This window comes from Pseudorasbora parva, chromosome 20 (assembly GCF_024679245.1).
Source record: "Pseudorasbora parva isolate DD20220531a chromosome 20, ASM2467924v1, whole genome shotgun sequence".
In the NCBI taxonomy this organism is placed as follows: Eukaryota; Metazoa; Chordata; class Actinopteri; order Cypriniformes; family Gobionidae; genus Pseudorasbora; species Pseudorasbora parva.
Window position 1 is genome coordinate 42,958,024 of NC_090191.1, and position 17,301 is coordinate 42,975,324.

General features: G+C 39.8%; 2 protein-coding genes and 1 non-coding gene across 10 annotated transcripts in view; all 3 read left to right on the plus strand.

Moving 5' to 3' along the window:
* rpl18a (ribosomal protein L18a) overlaps positions 1 to 8,734 on the plus strand; it is a 10,927-nt gene extending 2,193 nt beyond the window's left edge. Inside the window, exons 2-5 of the mRNA XM_067427993.1 lie at positions 1,891 to 2,070; positions 4,579 to 4,708; positions 5,159 to 5,268; positions 8,587 to 8,734. Coding sequence (XP_067284094.1) covers positions 1,891 to 2,070; positions 4,579 to 4,708; positions 5,159 to 5,268; positions 8,587 to 8,679 — 513 coding nt within the window. The 3' untranslated portion in view covers positions 8,680 to 8,734. The remainder of the gene's footprint in view (positions 1 to 1,890; positions 2,071 to 4,578; positions 4,709 to 5,158; positions 5,269 to 8,586) is intronic.
* Positions 4,969 to 5,102, plus strand: LOC137050137 (small nucleolar RNA SNORA68). Its single transcript, XR_010899892.1, has one exon. It is a non-coding gene; the product is annotated as a small nucleolar RNA SNORA68 (small nucleolar RNA).
* Positions 8,735 to 13,027: 4,293 nt separating the features above from the next.
* pthlha (parathyroid hormone-like hormone a) overlaps positions 13,028 to 17,301 on the plus strand; it is a 235,193-nt gene continuing 230,919 nt past the window's right edge. For all 8 annotated transcript variants that reach the window (XM_067428459.1, XM_067428465.1, XM_067428460.1 and 5 more), the window contains exons 1-2: positions 13,028 to 13,080; positions 16,820 to 16,976. The gene's annotated coding sequence lies outside the window, so the exon portion shown is untranslated. The remainder of the gene's footprint in view (positions 13,081 to 16,819; positions 16,977 to 17,301) is intronic.

The window sequence follows — 17,301 nt, forward strand, 5'->3', positions numbered from 1 at the left end:
GATTGGTTGAAGCCGTTTTTGTCGCTGCTAGAGTAAAAAAAATCTGCATTGAAACGGAAAAAATAAAGTACTTTTTTCGCTGCAGCACATTCGCGTTCGGTGTGGAAGCGCTCATTACACACACAGCTGATTAAAAAAATAATAATAAAACCATTGCGCAGATTATTCGCACGTCAAAATCGCGTCCCGTGTGTAAGGGCCTTGAGGCGTGAGGAGACGTCATGCTCGGCCGGACTCCTGGAACTCGTGGCTCTTCGGTTGCGGAGCCGCACGCAAAGTTACAAAATTTGACGTGCGCACTCCGCGTTAACGTAATTTTTGTCGCGCTCTTGCGGACGCGTCGAGTATAAACGAGGCTTTAAAGGGTCATGAAACCCCCCTGCTGCAGCGGTGTTTTTTCACACCTTCGATTTGAAAAAGCTTGTTAAAAGGGGAGTGGTCGACTGAAAAGGTGGGATGGTATTGTGTGGAAAGAGGGAAAGTTTGCATAAATAGGGGAGTGTCAGTAGGTGCATTAAGATTAGCGATACCAACAGCAGCAGTTACAGCGGTTCTGAGACATGTTCTTGGTTCCCGTTGGCATTGTTTACCACAGAGAGATTAAATGAGCGATGAGTACAGCGAATGAGAGAGCTATGAGTGGCGTGCAGCAGAGATCGCAAATCATTCAGCTCTTCAAAGTTCAAACCAGCATAATTCAGTGAGAAATGAAAATAAATGTTATTCTGCATGACGAAATATTTTGCAAACGTGATAAAACTATATTTGTCCAAATATGCACGCTGTTTGGCAAGATGAACAACGCGCCGACGTGATAAGAGAACGTGAACCACCCAACATGCGATGAGACAGAGATGTGTAATTCTAGATCGGTGTAAAAGCGAAGGGGTTTGAGGCTAGTCTCGACCGCGCATCTGAAGCACAGAGCGACGCGCGCTGGGTTGCCGTGACGATCCGCGCTGTCTATCACTCGGCAGCTAAATCTATATTTGTCCAAATATGCAGCACACTGTTTCACTAAGAGCCCGAACACATGCGGTTTAGTGCATGGCTGTGACGACAAATAAAACGGAGAGGACGTGGCTTTTGTTCATTAGTCTACAGATTACAGATGGGTTATTTTGCACTCCTGACATAGATAGTCCACGCTTGCAGGTTCGGCGTGCGATTCCTCAGGTGAATTTTACTTTACCGAGCCTTTGTAGCAAAGGCTTCCACAGACGGCGCCGGTTACAGCTCGCTCGGCACCCTTTACGTTATTTCGTATCAGCACAACGCCTAGCTTTCCTCCGTGACTTTTCCGCACGCTGCTTCCAAAACTTCCCCACCATATCTCTACAATAATGATGGAAGACGAGCCTGACAGAAGTGACTGTCTCATGCATATTAACTAAATTATCTTGTATGCATACTACAGCGCAGGGATTGGACTGAATGAGCTTCATGTCATGAATATATATCGAGAATCGCTCGGAGCGGTCGACGTCAGCATGTGCCCAGCAGCCCATACTTGGGCCGAAAAGCTTTTTTCATTGCTTTTTTTTCATTGCATTGCTTTTATTTAAAATAATTGTTTGTTTTAATTATTTAAAATAATAATTGACTCAATAATTGGTTGTTTTGTTCATTTAATGTGGATATTTAAAATGTTTTCAGTGTTAAATAGTCTTTAGAAATAAAAGTTTATTGATCTTCGAGAAGGTGTACCTGCATTATTATGCCATTATCATTATTTTAGATGAAAATGGTCTCAGAACAACAATATTATCGTTCATTGCAATAATTTCTTGGCCAATTTATCGTCCAGCAAAATGTGTTATTGTGACCGGCCTAGGCGTAAGTGCTCGTTAAGTCTGGGTGATGATTTGGCTAATCTCTCTGTTTCTGCAGCTTCGGGAGTATAAGGTCGTTGGGCGTCTGTTGCCCTCCGCTAAAAACCCCACACCCCCCCTGTACCGCATGAGGATCTTCGCCCCAAACCATGTGGTGGCCAAGTCTCGCTTTTGGTACTTCGTCTCCCAGCTGAGGAAGATGAAGAAAGCCAACGGGGAGACCGTCTACTGCGGCCTGGTGCGAGCGCTTTATAATCAACACTGTTCAAAAATGTAAATTAGCCAATGATTTACTCGCCCTCATCCTAGGTGTGTATGACTTTCTTCCTTCAGACGAACACCGTTATATTAATACATGTCCTGGATCTTCCAATCTTTATAATGGCACTTATGGCGGTGAATGTATGTTTCTGGTCCATTAAAAGTGCATCCAAACGCACAGTTTCGCCTCCGAAGTCCTTTATTAACCCCTGGAGCCATGTGGATGCACTTTTATGATGGATAGATGCACTTTTATGATGGATAGATGCACTTTTATGATGGATAGATGCACTTTTATGATGGATAGATGCACTTTTATGATGGATAGATGCACTTTTATGATGGATAGATGCACTTTTATGATGGATAGATGCACTTTTATGATGGATAGATGCACTTTTATGATGGATAGATGCACTTTTATGATGGATAGATGCGGTTATATGATGGATAGATGCGGTTATATGATGGATAGATGCACTTTTATGATGGATAGGTACGGTTATATGATGGATAGATGCGGTTATATGATGGATAGATGCACTTTTATGATGGATAGATGCGGTTATATGATGGATAGATGCGGTTATATGATGGATAGATGCACTTTTATGATGGATAGATGCACTTTTATGATGCACTTTTATGATGGATAGATGCACTTTTATGATGGATAGATGCACTTTTATGATGGATAGATGCACTTTTATGATGGATAGATGCACTTTTATGATGGATAGATGCGGTTATATGATGGATAGATGCACTTTTATGATGGATAGATGCACTTTTATGATGGATAGATGCACTTTTATGATGGATAGATGCGGTTATATGATGGATAGATGCACTTTTATGATGGATAGATGCACTTTTATGATGGATAGATGCACTTTTATGATGGATAGATGCACTTTTATGATGGATAGATGCACTTTTATGATGGATAGATGCACTTTTATGATGGATAGATGGTTATATGATGGATAGATGCACTTTTAAGATGGATAGATGCACTTTTATGATGGATAGATGCGGTTATATGATGGATAGATGCACTTATGATGGATAGATGCGGTTATATGATGGATAGATGCACTTTTATGATGGATAGATGCGGTTATATGATGGATAGATGCACTTTTATGATGGATAGATGCGGTTATATGATGGATAGATGCACTTTTATGATGGATAGATGCACTTTTATGATGGATAGATGCGGTTATATGATGGATAGATGCACTTTTATGATGGATAGATGGTTATATGATGGATAGATGCACTTTTATGATGGATAGATGCGGTTATATGATGGATAGATGCACTTTTATGATGGATAGATGCGCTTTTATGATGGATAGGTACGGTTATATGATGGATAGATGCGGTTATATGATGGATAGATGCACTTTTATGATGGATAGATGCGGTTATATGATGGATAGATGCGGTTATATGATGGATAGATGCACTTTTATGATGGATAGATGCACTTTTATGATGCACTTTTATGATGGATAGGTGCACTTTTATGATGGATAGATGCACTTTTATGATGGATAGATGCACTTTTATGATGGATAGATGCACTTTTATGATGGATAGATGCACTTTTATGATGGATAGATGCACTTTTATGATGGATAGATGCACTTTTATGATGGATAGATGCACTTTTATGATGGATAGATGCACTTTTATGATGGATAGATGCACTTTTATGATGGATAGATGCACTTTTATGATGGATAGATGGTTATATGATGGATAGATGCACTTTTAAGATGGATAGATGCACTTTTATGATGGATAGATGCGGTTATATGATGGATAGATGCACTTATGATGGATAGATGCGGTTATATGATGGATAGATGCACTTTTATGATGGATAGATGCGGTTATATGATGGATAGATGCACTTTTATGATGGATAGATGCGGTTATATGATGGATAGATGCACTTTTATGATGGATAGATGCACTTTTATGATGGATAGATGCACTTTTATGATGGATAGATGCGGTTATATGATGGATAGATGCACTTTTATGATGGATAGATGGTTATATGATGGATAGATGCACTTTTATGATGGATAGATGCGGTTATATGATGGATAGATGCACTTATGATGGATAGATGCGGTTATATGATGGATAGATGCACTTTTATGATGGATAGATGCGGTTATATGATGGATAGATGCACTTTTATGATGGATAGATGCGGTTATATGATGGATAGATGCACTTTTGACTTAATCAGAAACATCCATTCACTGCCATTATAAAGCTTGGAATAGCCAGGACATGTGTTAATAAAACATTGTGTTCGTCTGAGAGAAGAATGTCTCACACACACACTTCGTATTACTTGAGGGTGAGTAAATCATGGGCTATTTTTCATTTATTTGGGGTGAGCTGTCCCTTTAATGTGTCTGAAGCTCTGTCTATCTGACCCTGTTGTGTTCTCGCTCAGGTCTCTGAGAAAACTCCTCTGAAGGTGAAGAACTTCGGCATCTGGCTCCGCTACGACTCCCGCAGCGGCACACACAACATGTACCGCGAGTACCGAGACCTCACCACGTCTGGAGCCGTCACTCAGTGCTGTGAGTTTACACACACACACACACGCGTGCGTGCGTTTGTATAGAAGCCCGTTTCTGCCACTAAATAAGAGAAATTGTGACTATAATTTAGAATTCTGACTTTTTTTCTCACAATTGTAAATTGATGTCTCAGAATTGTGACTTTAAATCACTCAATTGCGAGTTCATATCACGTAATTCTGACTTTTCCTCACAATTGCGAGAGTCGCAATTACTCGTTTTTTTAATTTAGGGGCTAAAACAGGCTTTCATATATTCGATCCGCACACAAACCCAAAGGTCATTTCCGCTCCGTGCCATGCCCTTGCCTTGTGTGCGCAAAGAAAACCCGAACCTTGTCGCCTTTCTTAGGCTGTAAACGTGCCACTGAAAGTGAATTCAAGGTTTGACACGTGATTGTTTGTTCCTCTGTGTGTTTGCCCTGTGCTGACGTGTGTGTGTGTCCTTCAGATCGTGACATGGGTGCCCGGCATCGTGCCCGCGCTCACTCCATCCAGATCATGAAGGTTCAGGTCATCGCTGCCAACAAATGCCGCAGACCCGCCATCAAGCAGTTCCACGTGAGTTTGCCCCTCCATCCCCTCAGCTCTCCATTAGGGCCAGTGTTGGGGAAAGTTTCTTTGAAAAGTAATGTTTATTTTCATTTAAAAAACATCTTAAAGGGATAGTTCACCCAAAAATGAGCCTGTGATGTTTATCTGCTGACCCCCAGTGTGTCCAACATGTAGGTGTGTGTGTTTCTTCAGGAGAACACAAATGAAGATTTTTAACTCAACCGTTGCTGTGTGTCGGTCATGATGATGTGAATGGGGAACAATTCTATGAGAGCAAAACAAAAACATGCTTAGACAACACACACACAAAGAGCCCTATGGCTTATGACGACACACTGATGTCTTAAGACACGAACCGATCGGTTTCTGCCAGAAACACAACAGTATTTGTGTTATTTGTACCTCATATCAGACGAATCTCATCTAGTGTTCCCATCGGCTATTACTGCCGTCTGATACGGTCAAACCGGTGCGAACATAGATATATATTATGTAGACGCCTTATTCGGCCGATCCATGCTGACACTAATGAGCAATCTATATCTATGATCGACATCTATGAAGACATCAGTGTGTCGTCACGAGCAGCAGGGTGTGTGTGTGTGTCTAAGCATGTTTTCTTTCCTCTCATGGAATTGTTCCCCATTCACATCATTATGACCGACACACAGCAACGGTTGAGTTAAAAATCTTCATCTGTGTTCTCCTGAAGAAACACACATACCTACATGTTGGACGCACTGGGGGTCAGCAGATAAACATCACAGGCTCATTTTTGGGTGAACTATCCCTTGAAGACGGATCTTTTCCAGCTGCACTAAACGATCAATTAAATTTTCTGCTTGTTTATAATTAAAAAAAAACATTTGTGTCCTGTTCGATTAACTCAGACTTCTTACAGCACTCATGCTGTTCCCCTTGTTTTAGTTGCTTCTATTGCTCTCCTTTTTTGGATAAAAGCGTCTCCTTAATGATTAAATGTAATGTATTACAATTTTGCGTTACTTTCTCTAACCTTTTGTTTTTTATAAGTTATATTTTTGTGCACACGTAAAGACTACTTTACACCAAAATTTAAATGATAAGCCTCATGCCGAGTTAAAAATGCGAATTCATGCATCAAACGAACCTTTCAGTTGTGCTGCCGTTCTGGATAACGGAAGAATAGGACACAGGAGATAAAAGTTTAGCACTCTTAGCTTAGTTCACACTTGTCATGTTTGGTTCGATTAAAACGAACCCTGCTGCGCACCAAACAAGCGGAGCGAGAGCGCTAAAGAGACGGGTCTCGGTCCGCTTCCAGACGAACTCTGGTGCGGTTCGACTGATATATGAACGCAACACTGACCAAAGACATGTAAACGAACCAAAAACAGGACGTGATGTCACAAGATAAGACGCGTAGTCAGCTGATTTGACGACGCGGAAAGATCGGTGTATCCAGAATGAGTAACGTTAACATTAGAGGACAAACGTAGAGCAACGAGGAAGAGCCTCATCAATATTTTGGTCCGACGAGCATGTTTTGAAAATGCCAGAAAAACGCACAAACAGCAAATCTGGCTCTTCTCATCAGAGGACCTGCTGCCCATCAGGCAGTACAGACGACAGGACGGCCGTCTCTTCTGCACAACGGAGGAAATCCTGGAGCTGTTTTGAATGTTTTGAACATTTCATGAGCTCTTCATGAGTTCTCTGGTAAAAAAATAATGCCATATGAACACGCATTAAATGCCCGCGCGTGTAATCCGCGCACAGCATTGTTTTGAATCTTCGGTAAGCAGCTCCTACGTCATATAAGCCAACCAATCAGGTTGTGAGCCTTTGGTTCGGTAACTTTAGGTGTGCTGTTAAAAATGCCCGTGTGAACGCTAAGCGGACCAGGACTATATGATTTGTTTTTTGGTCCGGACCAAACGAACCAAACTAACTGAACTACAAGTGTGAACGCACTTACTTCACCAATAAAAACAGAAAATCGTAGTTTTTGGTTTAACTGAATCATCGAAAATTAGCAGCAAGACATTGGTCAATAAAGGTAGTTTAAATGCAATTTTTCTAAGTTTAGTTTAATCTTTTATTTATTGGAGGTTTGCCTAGTATTGATCTTGCATTTGAGTACTAAATCTTTGTGCAAATATGTTCACATTTAGTTTAGAACTACTACACTAAAAAATTGTGTTGGTTTAACTTAAAAAAGTAAGTCATCTGGTTGCATTAAAATTGAGTTTATTGAAATTAAAAATGTGAGTTGATACAATGAAGGAAATTTGTTTAATAAATAGAAACTCAAAATATTATTGTATCTGAACCACACAAAAAAGTTGCATGTAAATGGCACAATTTGGCTGCGTCATCAGAAATAAAACACACAATTACCCAATATGCTTACAAAATCTTTTAATAAAGGTTGTCGAATCTCAAAAAATGTTCATTGTATTAACTCAACATTTTAATTCATTAAACTTAAAATTACGGCAACCAGGTAACTTATTTTCTAAATATTTTTTTTTACAGTGTATAACCTGTTGACACAACACCTTCGCACTTACTCTTGATTTTTCTTAACATGGGGACAAGAGGGCTTGCTAGTCAAATAGTATGAAAAATAACTGATATTTTGTTGTAAATTTTAAGTAATGCGTTACTTTACTAGTTACTTCAAAAAGTAATTGCGTAACTTAAGTTACTTATAATGCGTTACCCCCTCTCTCCCCCCCCCCCAACACTGACTAGGTCTGTCTTTTTTTTATTTTTTATTATTAAAATATGCGTTCGAACATGAAATAATTTTAATCGAACTATAAATAGTGCGATGATCTAGTGCATTTATTGCATTACGATTTGACCGTTTTTTTATTGTTTGCCATCTCATCCAGTAGAGGGCGCTCTAAACGTATAGAGTGTCGGCCCATGACCAAATAAAGCGAATTTATTACAGTTCAGACAATGTACTTACATGTTTATCACTTAAGCCGTGTTTTAACCCTAACGTCAAAGGGTTTCCTGTAAAATAACACCAACATTTTAAACTTTGAGACGACTGTATGTGTGTGTGGGAGGCTTTTCAGTTTGGGTTGGCCAAATCCAGACGGAAATAGCACCTGAGTAATGTAGTGTAAATAAGTTACTCTGTGTAAAACAAATGCCAAAGTGATGCACATCTCCAGGAAGACTCTAAGCTTTCAAATGGTTAAGCTTTTCAACAGATTTGAATGCATTGTTTGGTTTTTGATATCGGATTTCTCTCATAAATGAGTCCTATTCTGCACCATTTGCACATGCGTCTAAATTAATGCTCTGTGTTCTCTCTCTATTCGACAGGACTCCAAGATCAAGTTCCCGCTTCCTCACCGGGTTCTGCGCCGCCAGCACAAGCCCCGCTTCACCACCAAGAGACCAAACACTTTCTTCTAAAGTGTGTGTGTTTGTGCTTTTCATATTACAGACCAATAAAAAGTGGAGAAAATCACACGTCTAGTTTTTTCGTCTTTAAGTTCATTCAAAGGTTTATGCTGAGTGCAAATGTAATCGCAAAAAAACTGCTGTTAATCAGGGCGTCCGAGATGTCGGTGTGTTTGTTTCTTCAGGAGAACACACATGAAGATTTTTAACTACCGTTGCTCGTATAATGCGTGTCAATGGGGTGTATTTCTGTGAGAGTTAAAAACACACCGACATACGAATCCATATTAAATCCTGAGGCTCGCGGAGACACACTGATGTCTGAAGACACAAAACCATCGCTTTCTGAGAGAAACAACAGTATGTGTTATCATCTGATCCCCTGGGTGTGCACAGAAAAACTCGTTTTTGGGTGAACTATCCCTTTAAGAAAAACACTAGACCATTAAAGGTGTTTTATAAGAGTGCATAACTGAGTTTTGTTAGGGCTGCACAATTAGTCGCATTTCTAATTGTGATTATAATTGCGTAATCGTTCAAAGGCACAATTACCACACACAAAAACTTACATTCTGTGGTTAAGATGGTTTTATCTACTGTCTACTCAAGGTTTTTTCTATGGTTTTAGTACATTATAACACCTTGTTTTTTTTTTAAATTTGTATTATTGTTTAAAGAAATCAAACCAATATAGTTTTTGTTTGTAGCTTAACGCTACAGAAAACCAATGTTTTTTAATATAAAAATATGGCATCCAGTTGCTTTAAACAATGGAATAAAGCTATTCAAAACATAAATTGTGATAATTGGAAATAAGCAAATTCAAGGGAAAAATTTACTTTTTTTTGTTGTCATCATGCAGCTCTAGTTTGAACTTTTGGGGTATTTTTATTCAAAAAACAGTAGTTTAAATAGCTAGGTTTGGCAAAAGTTCATAAAATCTTCAGCATCACTAAATGAAGCCTCTTAAATATAGTCTCTGCTGTCGTTTTAATATCAGTGACTAGGGGTGCGTCTCAATCAGCTCCCTAGTCCACTGATCAGGGAGTCAGCCCCTTGACTTATGTCCTGATCAGTGCCCTGACTAGTGGACTAGAGAGCTGATTGAGACGCAGGGTAACTCATCTGTAGTTAAAGTTGCTCTTCCTAATGTTTAGTAATAACTCATGTAAGTGCCTAAATCTTTTCAAGGTTAGTTGGTCACCTCTTCCCCTCTCTTTGGCCAGACACGCTAATTCAGTGAAGATGAACTAGATTTTTGTATTTATTTCAATGGGTTGCAATTTTCATACCCCATTTTGTGTGTGTGTGTGTGTGTGTGTGTGTGTATCATAAACAAAAGAAATAGTTTTGAAATAAATTCTAATCATATCTCGTTCTTATATGTTGGATATGTTATTGTTATTTTAAGTTTCAAACGTGTAAATAGGTCTGATAGAAGAATTTGTATGAATTCTGTCTATGCTGTTTCCCACCGGTCGCTATTGTGACCGAGTATAAAACCTAATATTTCACAAACTTAACCAACATAAAATCAAAGAAGGCATCGTTTGTGTGTTAGGGAGGTCTAAGGAGAAAATTGCATGTACTCACATTGCAGGACAAAAATTGGGATTGAACGGGTTAAAAATCCCCAAATGAATGTGTACACCTGAGGTGCTTCCTCACTGATCGCCGTTAGATGGCAGACTTTCACCATGAATGGAGTCTCAGCCTCGTGTGTTTAATTCAGGCATTGCATGTTAATACCAAATACAAAATCAGACAATGACCTCTGTGCTCTTATTGCGTATCTCAAAGGTAATAAAGCTGCTTTATTAAACACCCTGGTCGAGCTCCAGTTTCTTAAGATGAGCTGTGATGAACTTCAGGTGTGTTTGATTAGAGAAGTTGATCAGAGATGCAGGTGCTGCATTAGGATTGAACTAATAGCTGTGTCCCAAAGTGAAGGGTGCGCACTTCCAAGGCCATGCACTTCGAAGGCCAGACCAGGCCACGCCTTCAAAGTGCACGAAGTGCACGAAGGGCGAACCGAGGGACAGGGTTGCCAGGTCTGAATAATAAAACCCCTCCATTTGTTATTCAAAAGTATCGGAATCACAGCCAGAATGGGCCAAAATATCCCAAAATGCGGGGCGCGGGCAGTAGAAATATTGCTTAAGTAAAGACAACTTAACCTGTGGACTATAGGCTACAAACACCCCAAAGCAACAGTAGCCTAAATGCAACCTCATTCCAGACTTGGCAACAATGAACCAAAGCGCCGTTAATGGACTAGCAGGTTCTGACAACTGACAGCGGACGTTCGTGAGGAGATTTTAAAAAGAGAAGTGGAGCATATACTACTACTTATATATATATATATATATATATATATATATATATATATATATATATATATATATATATATATATATATATATAATATACTTTTTTTGAGCTTTCTATTGGGTTTTGACATGCTTCAAAGCCTGCGACGATGGGCTGGACCATAAGCATGTAAATCTGTAGCTGGTTAAATATTGTCAAATTGCAAATATTAGTTAACAGTTTATTTCTTATGTTAAATGTAACTGTTACAATATATTTTAAACATTTAGCCTATATACGTCCATGTTTTTTTTTTTTTTTTTAAGTAGGCCTACTTATTTTTATTCAACTCATCATCTCAGATGCATTTTTTATGGCATGCCATGCAGCCGTCGACCGATTCGGCCCCGCAGAGCTGCGGACAGTGGAAATATGCACTCATCCCAGAGTCTCTATTGTGCATTATTCCCCATCCCGGTCCAGCTCCAGCTTCTCCCGCTCAGCGCAATGAAAGTGTAGAAAAGAGTTTTCTTCTGATTTGGCTGATAATAAAAATGTGTTGTTTCTAATGTTAAACTTAAGTTATTTTATTGGTCTATACATATGCTATAGTTGTAAAAAGCCTACGTAGGCTAATAGACCAATTAATTTTCATTTACACATTTTAAATTACATGACAAGAAAATATATGTATAAACATAAATGTGTTTAATGTAGCTACAAATTATAACGAGCATTACAAAAATAAACAATAGCTAGGCTATAGAAAAACCACTTCTCTTTAATTTAGCCTACGTTTGACGTTAACGAAAATGAACAATAGACAGCAGTTCGTTTAATTTACAAATAACTTGCATAAAAAATAATAAGCTAGCCATTTAAATTGTTCTGTGTCGGCCACGCATTCAGCCTTTGGAGGATCGATGTTTCGTTGACCGTCGTCAGTGAACATTCATTCATTCATTCATTCATTCATTCATTCATATATATATAAACTTTATTTTAGCATCTAAGTCAGCAGTTTTCGTTTGTTTGTATTTTTTCTTATAATTCTGAGTGACAGATGTCACATTTGATTTAGCCTATTTTTCTGTGATATTTGTTTTAGCTACGGTATAGGCAGCCTAGGCTGTAAGAAAAATAAATGATTGCACGGACAATTCCTATCCAGTGTCTCTCTTTCTGTAAGGGAAAATTAAAAGATAGATTCTGGAAACAAAGTCTAAATTTAGCTGGATCAGTCGGGTCGGGAATAAAATAATTTATAGCGGGTGAGCACGGAGTGAATTTTGCGCGAGCGGAATGGTGCGGTGCGGAATAGCGGGAGCAGGACGAAAATACAGCGCCGCGCAGATTATATTTTGAAGGCTATTTAAAGAAAGTGTATGGGGAAAAAAGAAACAGAGAAAAGGGTGATAATGGACTGATTCCTCTTCTTGAGATAATGGTTGAGAAATAAATAGCATTTAAAAATTGGGGAAATTAAAGTTCATCTTGCTCAGGGCAGGGAACTGGGAACTGTGTGAATGCACTAACGTTGAACGTTTTATTTACTTCTAGCGCTTGCGCTGTTGTGTTCAATAGTACCCAGGCTACACTTGAGTTACCGACCGCTACCGTCTTTAACTGGAATCTGATCGAGTGCCGCGGGAATGCGGACCAGTCAAATCCTGTAGTCACCAGTGTGCTATGAATTCTGGGATAGGGAAGGCTGCGAAGTTATGGGAAGGTCCCATCTGCTGTACCCTTCCTTTGCCTGAGAACCGAAGGGCGCATTTTGAAGTCGCTCATGAATTGCGGCAGCCTTCGTCGCACCGCTGTGACGCAATCGCACTTCAAATGTGGCCTTCAGAGGTGCAGCTCTCCCTTTGGGACAGCCTACGTAGTGCCACTGTGACGTAATCGCACTTCAAATGCAGCCTTCAGAGGGTGCAGCCTTCACATTGGGACAGTCTTCATAGTGCAGGTATGACGTAATCGCACTTCAAATGCGGCCTTCGAAGTGCGCGCACTTCACTTTGGGACACAGCTAATGTGTGTTTGAAGGATGAAGATAACATTTGATAATAGGCCTACAGAGCATCACGAAGGCATCGTTCCCAGGTAAAATGAACAATATCGTTGGTAGGATCCAGTTATGAAATTAAATACTGGCTGGAAACACCATGTGATTAAAAATGACTGAAACCTGGGATACTTTTTGCGTTATTGAACTCGGGCGAAGTGGACACTTGGTTTCTCTGTGCGTGTTCATTTTCTAGCCTATTGCATTATGTATATTTGGTATAAAATTTGATTGAAAAACATTTACTGAATAAATTTGAGCCCACAAGAAAGGAAATCGTGCTTTTGTAAATTATTTGAATTATGGCGTACCTGATCATGAGATAAAAATAGTTTGATTTTCCCATTTCTCATAAGTTTCACTTGTTTATCACGCATGTATTGGTATGCCATAACTTCTACTTATATCGTACTTTGTTAGTCTAAAACTACATCCGCCATTTTGTCTCTGTCACGTGACCTATCAGCGTCATTTGCGTGGATTCACTGCCTTCATAATTTTTCCCATAGTTGTTTTTATGAAAAACATTATCTGTTTGCATAATCTTCCTTTTTTCAGTGTCATGTAATTATCATAATTGTTTAATATGTGCAGTTTATTTAGTTTTTCTATATATTTGGTATTATTTGTTATTACTTGTGTACTGTTTTGAGCATCAATATAAAACATAAATAAATAATAAATCCCCTCTCGTGGCCTCATGGGATAGTAAAGTGTCCAAGTAGTAGGTCACCTGGGTCGCCTATTGTTTTTCCAAAGACTAACGATGTAAAAAGACAAGGCGTTTCTCAATGTCAAGGAAGGATCCTCGGAAGCCAGAATTCTGAGGATGCCACGTCATCAACATCCGACGAAGGACTGCTCCAATGTCGAGGATCCTCGGAATTTCAACCAAGGACTGAGTCCTTCATTCGAAAAATATGTCATATACAGGAAAGGATGCATATGAGTAGCCTTCGCGCTCTTCGTGCTCTCAAATCACCCACAATCCTCTGCGCGCAGCTTTGCTATCTTCAGACGTTCGTGGAGTCGGAGCATGAACGGGGCAAATATGCTTGTATCGGGGTTCGTAGATGGGAAGGAAGGAGGCGGGAATCGGCGACCGTTCAACAACTTTATAATAAATTATAAACAAAACGAAAGTAATGCAGGCAGCCCCTCATCGACGACTGCCCGCACACACATAATAAAACATGAACAAACATAACATAAAGTCCAGGTCTGGTCCTCTCTCGTCTTCCACCCTCCTCCTTTTATACTCCATCGCTCCTCCTTTTATACTCCATCGCTCCTCCTTTTATACTCCATCGCTCCTCCTTTTATACTCCATCGCTCCTCCTTTTATACTCCATCGCTCCTCCTTTTATACTCCATCGCTCCTCCTTTTATACTCCATCGCTCCTCCTTTTATACTCCATCGCTCCTCCTTTTATACTCCATCGCTCCTCCTTTTATACTCCATCGCTCCTCCTTTTATACTCCATCGCTCCTCCTTTTATACTCCATCGCTCCTCCTTTTATACTCCATCGCTCCTCCTTTTATACTCCATCGCTCCTCCTTTTATACTCCATCGCTCCTCCTTTTATACTCCATCGCTCCTCCTTTTATACTCCATCGCTCCTCGCTCCTCCTTTTATACTCCATCGCTCCTCCTTTTATACTCCATCGCTCCTCCTTTTATACTCCATCGCTCCTCCTTTTATACTCCATCGCTCCTCCTTTTATACTCCATCGCTCCTCCTTTTATACTCCATCGCTCCTCCTTTTATACTCCATCGCTCCTCCTTTTATACTCCATCGCTCCTCCTTTTATACTCCATCGCTCCTCCTTTTATACTCCATCGCTCCTCCTTTTATACTGCATTATTCTGCCGCGAGACGAGACCGGTGTGCCGATCAGCTGCCGCTCATTATCACTCCACCGGCCCGCTCTCGCGGTCCCTCGCCTCGCTTGCCACAGTGATTTTACAATTTAAGTATATTTACGTTACCAAACATTTGTTATAACGTTAGTAAGTAAAGTTTAACGTTTAAATGCTGGTACAAATTATTACCGTATTGATATTAAAAATATATACAAATAACGTTCCACATAACGTTATTGATGGCCAACGGACCTGTCATTTAACTAAGCTTGGTTGCCGTCACCGGCGTTTCTCTTTTATAATAACTATTTAAGAGTTACAAATTAATTTGCCGTTAATATCATACCATTCACAGCATTATTAATAGCTTTCTCATCTTTTTTAACAGGGACCAATGAACAAACGGTACCTTCATACGGATTTCATACCGAAATCGGACCTTTTCACTGACGTAATGACGTGCACTTCCTAGCCTGTTCCATTTACGTGTTCTCCGAATGCTAAAGAGGAGCTAGCCTAGCCTCTGAAGTGACTTGGAAGGATCAGTCCTTGACATTGAGAAACACCTACGGTCTGCTATTAATTATGAATGAGAGAAACAGCAATGCGCAATATGGCAGAATAGTCCCGCCTTCTAAAGTAAAAGAGCCAATCGCTGATCAGTAAAGTCAGTGGTCGCTGCAGTTAGAAGCTCCGGTTCCCGTAGAAACCTGAGACTCGCGTTTAGCACTGCTCATTGGCCCGATTAGCCTCTAAAGCAAGCTTTTTAACGCTATATGTGCATAAGAAACAACATTTATGGGACAGTTCATGTCAGATTGTGTTGCTGATTTGAATTATGTTATTAATTGTGAGTTTGGGAAGCAGATTCCAGTTTCCCCATTCAACCTGGTCTTGTATGCCCGTAGGCGTTGCAAATATGGCCAGTCTGAACAGGTATAGTGCTCATACTGGCCATATTTGCAACGCCTACAGGCATACAAGACCAGGTCCTATCTATTTGAATAATGTACTATGGCGTATTATACAGTAGGGAAGTAGGCTATTCAATTTTTGATGCAGCAATGATTTTTCATGTGGCAGAAAGATTCTATATTAATGCATATTCTCTATATAGAGTAAGTTATTAATGGTACTTGCATACTATTTCTGCAATATGAAGATATGTATGAGTATGTAGGCTATATGAGGTTGTCACAATAATCAATATATCGCACAATATACTGTATGTACATGACCTCAGTCATTTTTTGTGATGCAGTATCTCGCCCATTATGTTTACTTGATAATGAATGTCACCAATATTATACTCGATTGTGCGGTCATCTGGTATGTTTTCCGTGACGGAGGCGAAAGTGGTTCTTGGGCAGTTCTTTCACACACAGAGCCGTTCTCTCAACAGGTAAAAAAAGGCGCCATTTGAAGCGTTATAGTGTTATTATAACTACTGACAGTTTGGAAGAATAATCCCAAATGGACTCGATTTCAAAGCCGCGATCCCCTGTTCATAAACGTCAACGCAGAACGACGAGTGTTGAAGCCGTTTCACAAGGGAAAATGTTGATTTACTATTTATTCAATATTTTTATTTTGGACAATACATTTTTTACCCTTAATTTCCTTGATCTTTAGAATTAAAAGGTTGTCATTTGAACATTTGTAGGTCTAGTTGCATTATTATGCTGTTATGATTATATATTCAGTGCCATAAAATAGTCTTGATCTAACAATCATATCGTTGATTGCAATTATTTCTGGAACGATCGCAAAACAGAAAGTAGTTATCGTGACAGACCTACGAGGTTGTTTTCTTCTCAATAAAGACGAGGCCGAACTGCAAGTATGATAATGCTAATTATCGGCGCTTCCCTAATGAGGTGTTTATTGTGTTGTTTTGCGCACCTCAATCAGTGTGTCTCGGTGTGAGGCTGGTTTACGGATGAGTGGATTCGTGCTGATTTTCTCCCGGGACGACACTTTCCAGGAGCCATCCTGAGGCCAGCACCCAAACCTCAAGCCACATATTCCACAGCGCATCAAAGCTGGTTCTGACGGCTCGCCGAAAGGGGTGTGTGTGTGTGTGCGTGCGTGCGTGCGTGCGTGAGAGAGAAATGTTTTGCAGGGAGAAAAGTGGAAGGTCACAAATCAGGACCGTCCAGCGTGGACAACTGAGGTGAAATCTGTGGAAATGCATAATGTGCTGCCTTTTTTATTCACAATAGGAATGACAGTATATTAATTTTGTGACTCCAGTTTAAACCAAAAAATGTATGTATGAACATAAACGTGTGAACGTGTTGGCAGTGTGTGTACACAACCACTCAATGATGGTAAAAAGCCTCTTTTTTAATTATTATTTTTGAATCCCCATAAATCATAAACACTGCTGACAG